Genomic DNA, 17,744 nt, shown 5'->3' with positions numbered 1-17,744 from the left:
CCCCTGGTTGCACTCTCTCTCAAAACCAACCAACCAACCAACCAACCAACCAACCAACCAACCAACCAACCAACGAACCTAGACATACTGCCATACTGGTTGTTTTGAGATTCTACATCATAAACTTTCTACTTTAGTTGTTCTTCTCAGACACCACTATAGGAGCAGAAAGGGGATGTTACTGCTATGTACTCCCAGGTGGTGAGGACGTCCAGGCCCCCTAGGTAACTTCTGTAATACCTGAGGTGGTGAGGGAAGGGCTTCTTATACTGGGCAAAGGTAAAAATCATGACTCTCCATTAGGCCTCCCCTGACACATCTCAGTGGGGGATGGAGATTAGGATTAGGATTAGGGTTAGGGGTACTTCATTGTAAATTGGCCAGGATAGGAGTCCAGGCTCCCCACTTGGCCTTGGCGGCCTTGAGTGGGAGTGTGGCTACTGTTTTTCCATAGTATTTGCCTGAAATAGAGACGTTATTGTGTAAAATAATACGTTTTGTCTCGCTAGCCTGCCCTTTCCTGATCCTTTGACCATGACAAGGCAGGCATTTTTTTTTTTTTTTTCTGTCTGCATCCATTGGCATTTCCAGATTGCTAGCTTGATCAGCTTCTTCAGCCTGAGATATATGAGGCAAACAGAAAACTCAAGAAACTCACCACTCTGTGGTTCTATTGAGTTCTAAGGCCCCTCCCTACCTGGTCTGCCTTCTCTCCATCTTTCAATCTTCTTATGTGTTTATTTATATATAATGTATTCAGGGTTTTTAGTTATACACAGCAGGAGGAACAGGGCAAAGTACATTTCTCCATCCAGGTATTTTTGACTTGTGATTTTATCTAAAATCGATTTCTAGTGGACAGAGGTAGGTATTGCTATTTATTCATTTTGGCAATCTGCCTTATTTATTGGTATGTTTAGACCATTTGTAGTTAATGTAATTATTGCAATGGCTATATTTAAATCTACAATTGTATTTTGTTTATTCTGTTTTTATTCTTCTGTACCTTTCCCTGCTCTGTTTTTCGATATTTGAATATTTAACAAAGTTCCATCAATTGCTTTTTTAGTTGTAACTCTGATTTTAATTTTATTATTACTAATTTTGTTAATGTTTACTTATTTTTGAAAGGGGGGGAGGGGCAGAGAGAGAGAAGGAGACACAGAATCTGTAAAAGGCTCCAGGCTCTGAGCTATCTGCACAGAGACCGACATGGGGCTTGAACTCAGGAACGGTGAGATCATGACCCAAGCCAAAGTTGGATGCTTCGGTGACTGAGCCACCCAGGCACCCCTAAAATTTTATTTTAGAGAGAGAGCATGCAAGCAGGGGAGAGGGCCATACGAGAGGGTAGAGAAAGAGAAAGAAAGAGAGAGAGAGAGAGAGAGAGAGAGAGAGAATTCCAAGAAGTGACTGGATTCTTAGTTATTCTAAGTCAGTTATTCTAAGAATTAAGATGTACATTCTTAACTTTGTTTCTACTTAATTAACATTGTATCATCTCATGTAATACATAGAAACTTTACAACCAAATACTTTCCTATACCATCACCTCCACTTTTTTATGCTCTAGTGTATATGATGAAACAACGATATAACTTTTGCTGTATTTAATTTTTTTACAAATTTTAAGTGATTAACAATTTTAAGTAATTTCTACACTAACATGGGGCTCAAACTTACAACACCAAGATCAAGAGCTGCATGCTCTACCAACTGAGCCAAGCAGGTGCCCTAATTTTGCTATATCTTAAAGAAATTAACAAGAAAATGGTCTTTTATATCTGCTTATTTACCATTTCTCATGCTTTTTTGTCAAATCTGCACCACTTCTCCAAACTACTTGAACTTAAATACAACCAAAGTATACCACTGTCCCCCTTTGGGGATAAACATATAAATTATATAGTAAGACTGTTCTTGACCTTTCTCATTAACTCGTAACAAGTATCATTTGGTACCAATGTGATTGGAAACTAAAACACAAATTTAAGTCATGAAACTGGGCAGTACAGATGAGAAGATGTTTGTGTTTCTGTTTCACATTATCATTTGTAATTTTTAAGAAATGCTAGATATTGAAATTCTTGCTGAAAATTCTGTCTAAAACTGTTAACATGTCTGAAATATTACATAAAACAGGCAATGTTTTCAACTCATTTTAAAGAATTACCCCAGTATGTCTTCAAAGTAAATGTGAAATTTTAGTTCATACCAATATGTCTAAAATTAAAAACTGTATTTTATTTCCCTTAGAAGTCCACTGGGAAATAGGAATATTTGGTGACATAACCAATTCATAAAAATAAATTCATATGTATGAAACTTCATTTACTGAACTTTCCTATGTGCTTGACATTGCTACTAACCAGGATTATAGACTCCTTTTAAGACACTCACTAGTAGGGGACAAAGGCAAAAATATTGCCTTCTTATAAGTGAATCAGGAAGGTTGAACTTTACTATCTTGAAGAAAGCGAGGAACGAGTGAAGGATTTTCAGTAGTAGAGAAATATGGTAACCTAACAGACCGGCTAACCCAACATCCACTCCCCTTTCTCCACTGTCTATATTTACTAAAGAAGCTAGAAAAGGTAGATGTTCATATTCCAAACCTCTCTTGCAGTGAGAGATGGTCATGTTGACAAAGTTCTTGTCAGTAAAATAGAAATCTACTTGAAAAGGCTTCTGGCAAAGCTTTTGATTTCCTGATGACTACACAGGGCTTGCTCCACCCCTTGCCTTCTTGGCTTAACTCCAGCCTGTCTACAACTGTGCCAGCCATCCTATAACCTGAAGGGGAAGACCAAAAGCATCCTAGATAACACAGCAATGAGACTATTGAGCCTGCAGCCGTCTCCAGATTTCTTATTCAAGATTATAAACCCATTTAAGTGATTTAATTTTGGTTTTCTGTCATCTGAGTGAATGTTTTTCTAACTAATAAAAATTGTAAGAATAAATGTGTATTTTAGAATGTCCATTCTTGAATTAGTGTGGAGGATGGGTTAAGAAAGGGGCAAAATGACTCTGGAAAACAGTGTGGAGGTTCCTCAAAAAATTAAAAATAGATCTACCCTAGCAATAGCACTGCTAGGAATTTACCCAAGGGATACAGGAGTGCTGAGGCATAGGGGCACTTGTACCTCAATGTTTATAGGACCACCTTCAACAATAGCCAAATTATGGAAAGAGCCTAAATGTCCATCAACTGATGAATGGATAAGGAAATTGTGGTTTATATACACAAGGGAATACTACGTGGCAATGAGAAAGAATGAAACATGGCCTTTTGCAGCAACATGGATGGAACTGGAGAGTGTTATGCTAAGTGAAATAAGTCAAAGAGAGAAAGACAGATACCATATGTTGTCACTCTTATGTGGATCCTGAGAAACTTAACAGAAGACCATGGGGGAGGGGAAGGAAAAAAAAAAGTTAGAGAGGGAGGGAGGCAAACCATAAGAGACTCTTAAAAACTGAGAATAGGGGCGCCTGGGTGGCGCAGTCGGTTAAGCGTCCGACTTCAGCCAGGTCACGATCTCGCGGTCCGTGGGTTCGAGCCCCGCGTCGGGCTCTAGCTGATGGCTCAGAGCCTGGAGCCTGTTTCCGATTCTGTGTCTCCCTCTCTCTCTGCCCCTCCCCCGTTCATGCTGTGTCTCTCTCTGTCCCAAAAATAAATAAACGTTGGAAAAAAAAACAAAAACTGAGAATAAACTGAGGGTTGATTGGGGTGGGAGGGAGGGGAAAGTGGGTGATGGGCATTGAGGAGGGCACCTGTTGGGATGAGCACTGGGTGTTGTGTGGAAACCAATTTGACAATAAATTTCATATTAAAAAAAAAAAACAAAAAAAGGAAGGGGCAAAATAAAGGTACTGAGACTTGTTAGGAAGTTATTAAAGAATTCTAAGCAAGAAAAACAAGGGCCTGAACTAAGGTAACTACAGTGGGGATAGTGAAGAAAATATAGATTACAGAGATATGTAAAAGATGTTAGAGATAGGGCAAAATGATGAAATAATTTCAAGTGTCTTCTAAGTTTCTAGTTTGAGCAACAGGATGGATGTTTGTGCTGTTCTCTGAGACCAATATAGTGAAGGTCTGATAAGTTCAGGTTTGGACATACTCAGTTTGAGATACCTATGGGACAATGTGAAAATGATGAGAAGGAAGTTGACTATGGATCTTGAAGTCAAGAATGAAGTCTGGATTGAAGGAATCCTTACTTGACAGTAACCATCATATAGAGTAGTACTGTCCAACAGAATAATGTAAGCCACATATACAATTCTAAAGTAAAAATAAATGGATAATATTAATTTTAATATTTTATTTACCTCAATATAACCAAAATATTTTTCAACATATTACCAATAATTATTAATGTGATATTATACATGCTAAGTCTTTAAAATCTGATGTGTATTTTACATGTAAAGCACATCTGTTAATCTGAATGCCTTTTTTATCACAAATACTTGATTTATATATAAATTTCATAAAATTTAGTTGAAAAATAGATTCATATACTCAAATTATTCCAGTTTTCTAATAACTGAAAGAAAAGAATATTTTCCAAGAAAATAATTACATCCATAATGAAAAAAATCCCATTCATCTTTTTAAAAAGAATTGATTTGCCTTCAGAGCAAAAGCATATTAATTTGAAGACTGTATTTGTCTAAGTAAATTCGATTAATTTTGGGTCAGCTCAGTACTGTTAACATCAAATTCAGAATTATGGAATAAATTTAAAAGCAAATTAATCAATAAATAAAACATTTTTCAAATTTTCTTATAGTTTACATAGTAAATTTACATAACAATGTCAAATACAGTTAAAAGTTTGTGCATACGGACTCATATTAGAAAAATGTGTGAAATTATTTATATTTATTTTAAAAAGTTTCTATTTCAAAATAAATTTTAGTGCTTGTCTAAGTAGGACACAAATAGGCTTTTTCTTTTCCTTGCAGCTTCAAATTTAGATCACTGGGGAGATCTAATTTAGATTCAGTGGGGAGAAAACCACCATTTACTCTTTTTTCTTTTAACTTTTTTTTAAAGTAAGTTCTTGTCTAACATGGGGCTTGAATCCATGACCCCCCCGATCAAGAGTCACATGCTCTGCCAACTGAGCCAGCCAGGTGCCTCCACCATTTTCTCTTTTTAAGTATTAAATATTTGGCTAGCATTTTTTTGTTGTTAAAGAAAATCCTGAACTAGTGTTAACATTACAGTAAGTTTTTACTTCCACAGTTCAACCAACTGGCAGAGTACATAAGATCACTAAATTCATTCTTCTAATTCTTTCAGCAATCCTTTAAGCTGATGTTGATTCATAGTGTTTGCACTCATACAATGAGTATTTAACTGTATCCATGACACCTTTCATAGAGACCATTTCAGAAATTGACAACTATCTTCAAAATGTATCATACAGGTAGAATGAACCAATAAGGGAAATGTCTCATCTAAAAATTTCAATAAAGTATGACATTTTACCTAACCTGGCTGGAGTACCATTTACTGTGATAGAAGTAACTTTTTTCTCATCTAGTTGAAACTCCTGTGACAAATGTAAAAGATTAAAAAATAGCTACACAGGGGCACCTGGCTGGCTCAGTCAATAGAGGAAGCAACTCTTGATCTTGAGGTTGTGAATTCAAGCCCCACATTGGGCACAGAGCTTACAAAAAAAAAAAAAAAAAGCTACACAAGGGTCATTTTTTTAGGCCACAAATTCAAACTATTGCTTCATAAACGTTTAAGTCCTGTAAGACAAAATGCACTCAAAGCTTCACCTGAGTTGCATCTATTACATAACTCATCCAAAAAAAAGGAATTTTTCAGATTTTAAATCAATTTATCTTTTATATGTAAGAAAGGTCTTGTATTGTATAAACAAAGTTTGGTTACTTAACTAAGGACTCTGCACTTTCCTAATAAAACATTTTTTAGGCTTTACCTCATAATTTTCTAACAATTTCTATTACTGAATATTTCACGATCTATCCATCTAAAACCAGTTCTATTTCATGTAAAAATTTAAGCTGTTTTATAGCTGGCCAAACTTACAAGCTCAACTCGTTTAAAAATTGCTAAAAAAATTTTTTGTTCAACATTTAATTCTGATTTCAAGTAGCTAAATTTCAATTCTTTTTGACTTTGAAAGATTTCATTCAGTCATTATGCATTTGCTGAAACAGTCTCAATATTACCCAGTCTACTGTCTTTGTTAAGTAACAGCTCGTTTTCCTCTGCCCACAGCCACTGCAATTACCATTCATCATGAAATCTGTAACGTACCTTCTTCCAGCTTGTTTATTGTTCCAGTTGTAGTACTAGCTTCTGCATCTCTACTTCTTTTTCAGTATGCCTTCATTTTAAATTTAAAAATGTGTTCATATTCATGTCTAAACTAGAAAAATAATTACAATTAAAATAGGTATTTCAATCTAATTACCAGTATGATTTATATAAGTATCACTAGTTCCTGTTGTCTATATAAAATACTCAGATAAAAATGCTATGTTATATCAATTCATAGAAAAAAAGTTATGTGCACTGAATCTGTTGACACCAATTCAGTGATGTGTTTTTATGTAATACTAGACATGACACATGAGTCTGACAGGCACGCTACAAGAATCATAAGCAAGGTAACAAATGTATTTCTAAAAGTTGAGTTTTTAAAATATTTTACTTTTTTATATTTAATTGAAATTAAAAATTTGTTTAGTCCTACTGAGCTCATTTCAAGTGCTTAATAGCCACACGTGCTAGAGATTACTGTATTAGCACAGATACAGAAATGAGAAAGAGCCAAAAGGTTTGCAATTTTTATTTCATTTTGCATCCATATAATTTCTAGGGCTTAGAACTTGACTGGGTTGTTATTCTTTTGCATCTTAAGTAAAAAGTAAGACAGCAAAAGTGGAAATGGCTGGATGTTCTGTACAGAATATATATCATGGCCCTCTAGCAGACGTTGGCTAATCTCTAACTATGTAACTCCTAAAAACAATCAACTTTAGCTTTTTGGAGAATGCCTTTTAAACAACATGTTAATAAAAGTTTAACAATTGACTTTCAAAGAATTTTTTATATATAAGAGATGTATAGCACACAATTTACAAATGATAAAAACATACACAATACCCTTTATTGTAAGTTCCATATAGCCAACTGATTCTCACAGAAGGCTTTTGCTGATTTTTGCCTAACTCTTTTATCTGTAGCCAACCTATGGTTACAATTTGACCAGGACGTTACAAATGGAGTTGCATCCCAATCTGCTAATTCCTTCCCCAATAAATTTATTGTCATTAAATCTGATATGTGATCTATTGTTAAGCTATTTCTCACCCTTGTGCAAATTATATTCATTAAATTGAAACCTCTTTCAGCTTCAGCATTATTGACTGCAATAGTGTTAACTATCTTTTTTAGCTTTTTGTATAGCTATAGGAATTGAAACATTGTTTGATTTTGTATTATCATGTACAAATTCTCAAAAATCATTCAAATCAATTTCATATTTTAAAATTTCACATAGATGAAATAATTTTTTTTCACCAGCTATCCATGGTGAAGTTATTTCTTCATAAGGCCATGTAGAAGGTTCTAGCAAGTCAAAATAATTAAAAATACTTTCGTCATGGTTTCTGTCAGATAAAAGACGTAAATGCATGTGTTCAGTTATATTTTCTAGTAACATACTCCTTGGAAGAATATTAAATTCATTGTTTTTATTACATGGAATATCTTTAAACTTATCTGACTTAATCAAACCCTCAATTTGAGACTCATGCTTTCCAGTACTGATTTTTAAATTTTCCAAAGCTCTTATGGTGCGTTTGATCAATTTTTGTGCTTTGTGAATGTTAGTTGATCTTGACTGTAATGCAGTTGAAAGTAGTGAAAATTCTTCAAGAATGTCAATCATTAAAGCAAGGTCTTGTAAGAAATTAATGTTAGATAATCTCTTTGCCAAACCAGAACAAGAATGAGAAAAATGCATATATAATACAGGATATGCATGCCATACAGCAGTAGCAGCTTGTAAACTACATGCTGTCCATCTTGGTCCCATTACCCGGCCAATTTTAACAATTTCAATTTCAAGATCTTTAGCTACATTTTCTAAAAGCTTGTTTTGATTTTTATTAGACGTGATAAATGGAATAAATTTTATCAAGAAATAGTTTAAAATGATTAACTTGTTTTATTTCAGATATTGAATCATCAAGTGACAACTGTAATCGATAATTTAAACAGTTCCAAATAATGATTTTAGGAAAATATTCTAACAAGTTTGTAGCTACTCCAGACTTTCTTCCCAGCATTGTATTAGCACCATCAGAACAAAATGCAATTAAATTTGCTTTCAAATATTCATTAGTAAACCCACAATCATTTAAAGTATTCAATAACGTATTGACAATAAACTCTGCTGTGGTGGAGACCAATTCTTTTAAAGCAACGAACAACATAACTGGTGCGGGAGCCGACTGAACTGTGCATTGGAGATAAATCACTAGAGTGCTTTTCTTTGAAACTGTAGATGCCTCATCAATTATGATGCAGATTTTGGCATTCTCTTCTATCATATTCTTAAATATCTTCATTTTAATTTCTTTTGCAATATGTTCTGCTATTCTTGTTGCACTGTATCGTGTATTTAAACAGCTGACCTCTCCATTTTTCTCTTGTAATTCTACTGCCCCCTCAATATCAGACAAAGGTCTATTATGTTTTACTAAACTATAAACTGTATTGAAAACTTTTATGGTAGCATCAATATTTTTATTTTTTTTTTTATGCACGAAATTAGAAATTGAGTCATTAACTGATTCCTTCAACAGATCCTGAATTTTACCATGGGCTTTAGAAACATCGTGTTCCCTAATTTTTTTCCGCAGAGAAGCTTGTCTAGTAGTTTTATTACTGCCATTAGGGGTTACTAAATATGCAATCCATTCCTTGGACACATGGACATGCTTTTCTGCTTTTGATCCCAAATGCCGAACTGTTGAACAATCCTTACATCCTAATTTACCTTCTTTTATTTCAAGCCATTTGTACTGTTCTGTAAACATAAATGCTTGTTTTTCATTCCAACAATCTGGAAGCACAAGATTATCTGTTTCTTCCTTTGATGAACATGATGGATTTTCTTCAATGACTGGTTTTTCAACATATTTGAAATTTGATTCCTCTGACTTAGACAGTCCACAATGATTTCTGTTATCATTTCTTTCTGTGTCTGTTTTCACCTTCTTCACATTTAAAAAATGCAAAAAATCTACCTGTCGTTTTGGCATTTTAGGGAACAGAATCTGAAAAATAATTTTACATATATAAGTCAAGTTCACGATAACACTTTAAGAGTTGATGTAAAAATTTCTGTTAATGGGGGCGGCTGGCTTAGTCAGTTAAGCATTGACTCTTGATTTCGGCTCAAGTCATGATCTCATAGCTCATGAGTTCAAGCCCTGAGTGGGGCTCTGTGCTGACAGTGTGAAGCCTGCTTGGGATTCTGTCTCTCTCTCCGCCCCTCCCCTGCTCACATGGTCTCTTTCAAAATACATAAACTTAAAAAAAATTAAATAAAATAACCTGAAGGTGCCTGGGTGGCTCAGTCAGTTAAGTGGCCAGCTCTTGATTTCAGATCAGGTCATGATCTAATGGTCTGTGAGTTCGAGCCCTGTGTTGAGCTCTGCGCTGAGTGTGGAGCTTGCTTGGGATCCTCTCTCTCCACCCCTCCCCCACTTTCTCTGTGTGTGTGTGTGTGTGTGTGTGTGTGTGTGTGTGTGTCTCAAAAATAAATACAAATAATAATAAAAACTTACAGGGTGCCTGAGTGGCTCAGTTGGTTAGGTGTCAGACCCTTGGTATCGGCTCAGGTTATCATCTCGTGGTTTTATGAGTTCAAGTCCTGCATTGGGCTCTCCATGGGCAGCGTGGAGCCTGCCTGGGATTCTCTCTCCCTTTCTCTCTCTGTCCCTTCCCTGCTTGTGCTGTCTCTGTCACTCTCAAATAAATAAATAAACTAAAAAAACAAAAAACAAAAAAAAAAATTTAAAAAAGAAAAAAAGAGAAAGCACTCTAGGTTGAAGTATCAGAGCCCTATATCTAAAAAACCAAAAATAACCTCATTAAAAAAATTTGTTAATGATTTTAGAAATAAATTTTAAATCACTTACCTTGCCTTTCAGTTTGTACCTATAACTTCAATACGACTTGCTATTTGTTGAAAAATTCACTACCACGTTGTTTTCTTAAGTTTATTTTTTGTTTATTTTTTAGTAATCCCTATACCCAGTGTGGGGCTCAAACTCACAACCCTGAGATCAAGTCACATGCTCCTCCAACTGAGCCAACCAGGCACCCCAGTTTTCAAAATTTTATAACCAGTAATGTCATGAAATCTGACTACAAGTGTTTATCATCCAACAAAGAAGCTGCTCATATGATTTAAAAATGAGTATAGTTCCAATATGAAAAGTGGTTAACGTTTTCATTTAACGAATAAGGTAAAAAGTGAAAAAAATGAAGATTTATATCAGAACTCTACTCAGTCACCAATGATATCAACATCTTTGTTGAATCACAGGAGAGTTTTCAAATAATGCAAGTTTTCCTCAATTGTTCATATTACATACAGTTTAGTAATTTACATCTTTTGGCTTACTCTACATTAACATTTTATCCATTACTTTCTGAAGTTCAGATAATCAATAAATAATTAATCAAGCCCCAATTTTGAGTTTGCTGATTACCGTGGTGTAAATACTCCAATCATGTTGCAGGAGGAGTATGCTGTTATAAAATATTTCTATCATACAGATACAACAGATATAATCAGCTCATAAAACTCCTGAAAATCGAACCATCAGTTCTTGCAAGCCAGTTCAAGCCACCTCTAACACATTTTGCACTTGATGACAGAACTGAAAAACCACAGATATAATGTACTTACATCACTATGATAGATGCTAGGCTCTTCATCATCACCACAGACCAGATCAGTGTATTCAAGAACAGGTTTTGATGGTCCTTCCTAAAAAAGGATTGAGCAAATTCACAAGTCATGAAAACCATTCAAACCAAACTTGCATTTACAATCAATAGGTTTTTGTTGTTGTTGTTGGAATTAGCAAGAATTCCTCCAGAGAGGAAGTCTTATAGGTGGAACAGAATAATCAGAAACAAAAGCAGCACATGAAAGACTCAGAGGAGATGAAGGAGTAACAATGACAAAACCCAAAGAAAAACTAAATCTACATAGAGGAATAAAACCATGTGGATTCCTTTGAAAATGGGAAGAGTACAGGGATGGTATTAAAAAGACAGAGACAGGGGCGCCTGGGTGGCTCAGTCGGTTGGGCGTCTGACTTCAGCTCAGGTCACGATCTCGCGGTCCGTGAGTTCGAGCCCCGCGTCGGGCTCTGGGCTGATGGCTCAGAGCCTGGAGCCTGCTTCCGATTCTGCGTCTCCCTCTCTCTCTGCCCCTCCCCCGTTCATGCTCTGTCTCTCTCTGTCTCAAAAATAAATAAAAAACATTAAAAATTAAAAAAAAAAAAAGAGACAGACCTCATGGTAGTGTATTTTTTAAATGTATGACTATCAATAATCTTTTAGTTATCTAAGCTCAAAATCGCATAGTTCTTCAAGAGCTCTGCTTTATCTTTCACATCCTACACAAGCAAACATGAAGCCCTGATTTTCTCAATTCTTTCTTTACATACATACTACCTGCAACACACATGAGGCCTTAAATACCTGGCTCAAAAACCTAGATTTTATTCTATAGGTAAATGAATCAATCAATAGTGTTGAGATATGAACAACAATTAGAGCTCTGTTTCAAGATGAGGAAAGTATGAAGTGTGGGAAGACTAGTAACAAGATAATCCAGACAAACAGTAATGTACTGAAATAGTGAAGACCAACAATGAGGAAGTACAGTCTTCTGTATATATATTATAGTAAAATTTATAACAAAGGGCTCTTTTTGTACCCCCAAATTTCTATCATTCCTTTCTTTCAGGATACTGTGTTTATTTAGCTGCACATACATATATATTCATATGGCAGAACACAAAGGAGATGCTCTAATGCAGAATGAAGGCTGGAAAGAAATTTATATGAAAAGACTAAGGAATCCATACTAGAATACATCAAGTGGTAACATACTTTTTTTTTTTATGTTTATTTTTGACAGATTGCAAGCGGGGGAGGGGCTAAGAGAGAGGGGGACAGAGGATCCAAAGCTTGAATGTGGGCCTTGAACTCATCAACTGTGAGATCATGACCTGGGCAGAAAGACACTTAACTGACTGAGCCACCCAGGCACCCCAGTAACATACTTCTTGATAAAAGATATAAAAGGAACACAAAAAAATGTTCTTTTTGTATCTGAAGAATCCTCAAGCAGAGAACCATACCCAGCAGCATTTCATCTTTACTAGATGGTAATATAAAAAACATGAAGAAATAAGCACATCCTGGTGGAACCCAGCACAGAATGGGGTTACAAAGGGAAGTAAATTCTGTTTCTGAATGTATTTTATTTAATTTTATTATTTTTATTTAAAGAGTTTTTTAAGAGCTTATTTATTTATTTTGAGAGAGAGAACGTGCACACAAGCAGGGGACAGGCAGAATAAGACAGAGAATCCCAAGCAGGCTCAGTATTGTCAGCACAGAGCCTAACTTGGGGCTCAATCTCATGAACCGTGAGATCATGACCTGAGCTGAGATTAAGAGTCGGACACCTAACCTAGTGAGCCACCCAGGTGCCCCTCTGAACGTATTTTAAAGTAGAATTAAATTAAAAAATAAAGTAGAATTAACTTATCAGTTTTGTGTGTGTGTGTGTGTAACCATTTAAAAGCAACAGAAATATTTTTACCCTCTTTTTTCTTAGATTTTAATGTTATACTTATTTATTTTGAGAGAGAGACAGTGTGTGAGCAGAGGAGAGGGGCCTAGGAAGAGAGAGAATCCTAAACAAGCTCCATGCCACCAGCGCAGAGCCCAACATGGGGCTCAAACCATGAACCATGTGATCATGACCTGAGCCAAAATCATGAGCTGGACATTCAACCAACCAAGCCACCCACGCATCCCTACTCTCCTTTCTGATACTGCAATTCTACTTAGATCCACATAAGCATACTTCCAAAATACTGCCAGGAATGATATTGTGAATATCACAATAAAGTGGGTCAAATGAATTTTTTGGTTTCCCAGTGCACATAAAAGTTATGTCTATATTATACTGTAGTCTTTTAAGTGTGCAATAGTGTTATGTCTAAAAAATACATACACAGCTTAATTAAAAAATACTTTATTGCTAAAAAATGCTAAACATCATTTGATCTTTCAGTGATTTATCACTGATCACAGATCACAACAAAATAATGATGAAAAAGCTTGAAATACTGTGAGAATTACTGAACCATGACAAAGACACAAGAGTGAGCAGATGTTATTGGGAAATTGTGCCAACTGACTTGCTTGACACAGGGTTGCCACAAACCTTCAACTTGTAAAAAACACAGCATTTGTGAGGTGCAATAAAACACGGTATGCCTATATAATTCATTTCTCTTTATGGAGCTGTCAAATATTTGATCAATTTTTGGAAACAAGGCTAAATAAGAGGTTCTATCAAGTTGGAGGTTCAAAACTCTGGATGCAAAGATACAGGGGCGCCTGGGTAGCTCAGTCGGTTGAGCGTCCGACTTCGGCTCAGATCATGATCTCGCAGCTCGTGAGTTTGAGCCCCACGTCGGGCTCTGTGCGACAGCTCAGAGCCTGTTTCGGATTCTGTGTCTCCCTCTCGCTCTGTCCCAACCCACTCGCATTCTGTCTCTGTCACTCTCAAAAATAAATAAACATTAAAAAAAAATTCTTTTTTAAAAAGATACAAAAGATTCTCTGTATTTAAAATTAAATTCAAATTAAGAGTTTTAAACCTCAGTAAGCAACTCAATCAGACAGCAACTCAGTAAGAATTTAGAATATAATACTTTAATCCACAGATTGTTACACAAACCTGTACCTATTCATTTTTCCAACCTTAACTTTGTAGAGTCCTTCCATTTCTCAAAGGCATGTGCCATATAACATCTATGCCACTCCTAGTTCTGGCTGCACAAAATATCATGAAGATCATAATGTCCCATTCGCTTTGATTTTTATACCACAGTCAGGAGGAACCAAAATTATTTTTCCTGAAGACCCATGAAATAGTCTTTCCAAATACTTTTCAGTACAAAAACAGACACTGTGGATCTTCAATTTTCATAGTTACTATCATTTACTCCACAACACAGGGAAGGCAGAGTTAGCATACAACCTCTCTTTGTACCCCCAAATTTATAAAGTATCAAGTGTCAAAAAAAAAAAAGGGGGAATACCATGTGTACAATTAATGGGCAAGAATGTCACAGAAATAATCTTGTAAAGAATTTCTATATGACCCTACAAGAAACATGTTAACACCACAACGTTTAAAGATGAGAATTTATTTGATTTAAAAAACAATTTATGAAAAAAATTGTGGTTTATCAGGTTGCCCTAAATCTATAGCAATTCAAGAACATACATACATTAAACAGGCACTCATTTAAAAAAAAATTATACACCTTTCACAGCAAACCTCAAGTAATTACTGGTTTGGACAAGTTTTTAGGTAGCTAAGACACCACTCTAAGCTGAGTCTTTGCAATTCTTTACAGTTTGGGGTGAAAATCATCTCCAAATACGTCATAACCCCCACTCTGCCTAAACCAAGGCTTTACAAACTGTGGTTCAGAGATTCATATGTCCTTTCATCTTTCCAAAAGGAAGACTCCTAGGTCCCACCTACAAATTCTGAGTCAGTGGGTATGGAAGGGTGAGGCCCCGCAATCCGCACATTTACGCTTGGTAATGCTTAAAGACCACTGACCCGAAGGGACGAAATTCTGAAAAACATGTGTGTTCCTGGTGATGCAGGGATCTCCATATGAACATCAACTCCTGCACTATGCTGTAACAAACACCACGATCTCACAGGTCAGGGGAAGTCTTCAAGCTAGTCGCCTTCATGTTATGCAGCTACATAACGCTCAGATTTTGAGTTCTTGCAAGCCTTCTTGTTCTCTACCTCCTTCCTCATCATCACCTGTCCTCTCTCCCTCGCCTGCATCGTCATCTGTTACAGGACAACCTTGTCCCTCTTGGAAACACGCCTAGACTAAGCATTAAAACAGCGCTAAGTAAACGCACGAGAAGCGTGATGGAGTGAGCACCACGGACTTTCGGCAGTCTTTGTGACGGCTACCGCAGCTGCTCAGAGGCCTCTTGGGGTAAATTTCCTAATCCTACGCCACGCTCCCCGGTGTCTAGTACCCATCGGACGTTCATACACAGTTGCTCAATGAGGAGTGGACAGGTGCAGTACAATCACATAATGGCTTACCACGCGCAGTCTTGGAACTCTAGGAAAAACCCGAATGTCGTTGCTACTTACACTAACAAACTGAATGTCATCTTCATTTTCATCCGTTGTTGACTCAGATGCCTCGGGCCCAGCTGGAGGGACAGATTCTATTATCTATAAAAATAAGCCAAAACACGCTTATCTATACAGCCACGTACTTGGTGGAAGAGACTTTCCCAAAAGGAACGAAAAAGAAAGAGCTTTTTAAAACAACGAGCTCTTGAGGAAACCTAACAGCACAACTGCATGCAAATCCGACTAAGAACAGAACTCCATGGAGTCGCGTTCTGCCTCTGCAGACGCGGAGCCATGGGGAGCGGACGCCGAAAACGACTCCCCAGCCCCTGCGAATTCCCCTATCTGCTCGAGGAGGAGGGATGCGCGCTCACCGCCGAAGGGCGATCCTGTCTCAAAATGTCGCTCTCGCGGGCAGAGCGGCGACAACAGGGAGCACCGGGGCCGGCGTAGGGGACCGGGGGCGGCCGGGCGGCCATTGTTACCGCTGGGTCGTCGTTCGGACCCGCACCAGGCCCGAACGCTGGGCTCGGCCCGAGACGCCGAGGCTTTCGCCCCGCGGGCGCACAGCAGGCCGCACACTCAACAAAACACAAAGCCCTTTCGCGGCGCGGCTGAGAACGCCGCGGCCCGACGCTCCACCACTCACCTCCGACCCCGGGTCTCCCATTTCTCCGACGGCCTGACAGCACCACCGCTGCTGCGATAGATGCCGCCACGACTTCCCTTCCCGCCCAGCACCGCTTCGCGCCGCCGTGACCCGCCCCTGCGTGGACGGCGCCGCCGCCGCCGCCGTCGACGCCACCGACGCCGCGGGCGGAAAGAGGTGCGAAACCGCTTTAAAAGGAGGAGCGGCCGGCTCTGGCCCGCTATTCTCCGGAGTCTCCTTCGCACACTCCTGGCCTGCCTTCTCCGCGCCGCGCAGGAACCTGGGAGTTGTAGTTCTAGTGCCTCCCGAGACCGTCCCGCGTATATTTGAAAAGTGGAAAGGAACTCTGAGATGCGGCGGTTGCATTCCTCTAGGCTTTTACGGTACCAAAGTAGTATTAATAGATGGCTTTTCTTTCTTAATCTGTCTCCCTCTCCCCACCTTTCTTCTACTTTTTAATTTTTTTCTTCTCCTCCTCCTCTTTCAATACAAATATGGTTGTAGATAATTTAGATCAGTAGTGTTAAAATGCTCTTTCGTTGTTTGCTCAGATACTTCCTTACTAAATAGTGGCCAACTTTTTTGTTTTCAGTATTTACACATTAACGAATGTGAACAGATACAGTTTATGAAAACATGTGTTAACTGAGAATATACTTTTAAAGCTTTTCCTCCTAGCCCTATCAGACCAAGATCACCTAACCTATCTGTGGTCCCACAAAATCCCCTTTATGATTTTGACAGTGGTCTACAATGCCTGAGATCACACAGCAGAGGAACTAAGGCATCTCACAAGACAAAGCAATAGAGTAATTAGGAAATTTTTAGGAAGGTAGAGGTAGATGAAATTTAAATGAAACAGTATTTTGATAGATTCAAAGCCAATTAGGGCTGTGTGTAAGAGTTCAACATCACGTCTGGACTACAATTTGGACCCAGAGTCCTGTTAACTTAAAAACTACAAAATTAACATACATGCTAATTGTTGGCCCAGAATCCTCTTATCTGAAGCCTTGCACTTGTTTTGATATGTGGCTTGTTCTCTGTGTGTCAGTAACCAGCCAAGGAAGGGCTATTTCATTCTTACTGATAGATTTTCAAACAACAATGTTGTTACTCTATGAGTTTGGGAACAAATTTTCTCATTGTGTAAATAAGATAGTAGTAGTCACCAAGGTCACCTTGCTTCTACAAGTGCAGTATTTCTTTGGGAGAAATACTGTTAATTTTTCAGCTGACTTTATCTATGTCTGTTATTTATGCCCAGCAGATATTTACTTTCTCATTTGAAGGCTTGTTTTTGCTGGTCTAAAGGAGAACATGGTGTTTGATTACTTACATCCTAGCTAGTATTTGATGAATCTGTTTGCATTTCCACAAAGTGGACTAAAACTGCAGGTGCATTTGTACCAGCTAATTTGGGACTTGCAGATGAAAATTGAGAAAAAGAAACATCTGCCAAGATGATAGACTCAAAAGCTGTATGTAAATTAACCATTTTTAAATCTCTTAAAAGTCTAGGAGAGATTTGCATTTAAACAATTTCTTTAATGTGCTGGTGGGATTTCAGTGGAACAAGT

General features: G+C 37.5%; 1 protein-coding gene across 1 annotated transcript; it reads right to left on the bottom strand.

Annotated features, from left to right (window-relative positions):
• Nucleotides 1-6,829: 6,829 nt before the first annotated feature.
• On the bottom strand, nt 6,830-17,034 carry KIAA1586 (KIAA1586 ortholog). Its single transcript, XM_040473837.1, is given in 6 exon segments — nt 6,830-7,450; nt 7,452-8,175; nt 8,177-9,342; nt 10,986-11,066; nt 15,531-15,614; nt 16,165-17,034. Coding segments are annotated over 6 exon segments (2,706 nt in total). The 5' UTR covers nt 16,531-17,034; the 3' UTR covers nt 6,830-7,165.
• Nucleotides 17,035-17,744: the final 710 nt, after the last annotated feature.

Source organism: Herpailurus yagouaroundi, unplaced genomic scaffold (assembly GCF_014898765.1).
Source record: "Herpailurus yagouaroundi ecotype Mexico unplaced genomic scaffold, PumYag 139, whole genome shotgun sequence".
Taxonomy (NCBI): Eukaryota; Metazoa; Chordata; class Mammalia; order Carnivora; family Felidae; genus Herpailurus; species Herpailurus yagouaroundi.
The sequence above is the reverse complement of the archived record's forward strand: the minus strand, read 5'-3'. Positions and strand labels throughout refer to the sequence as shown.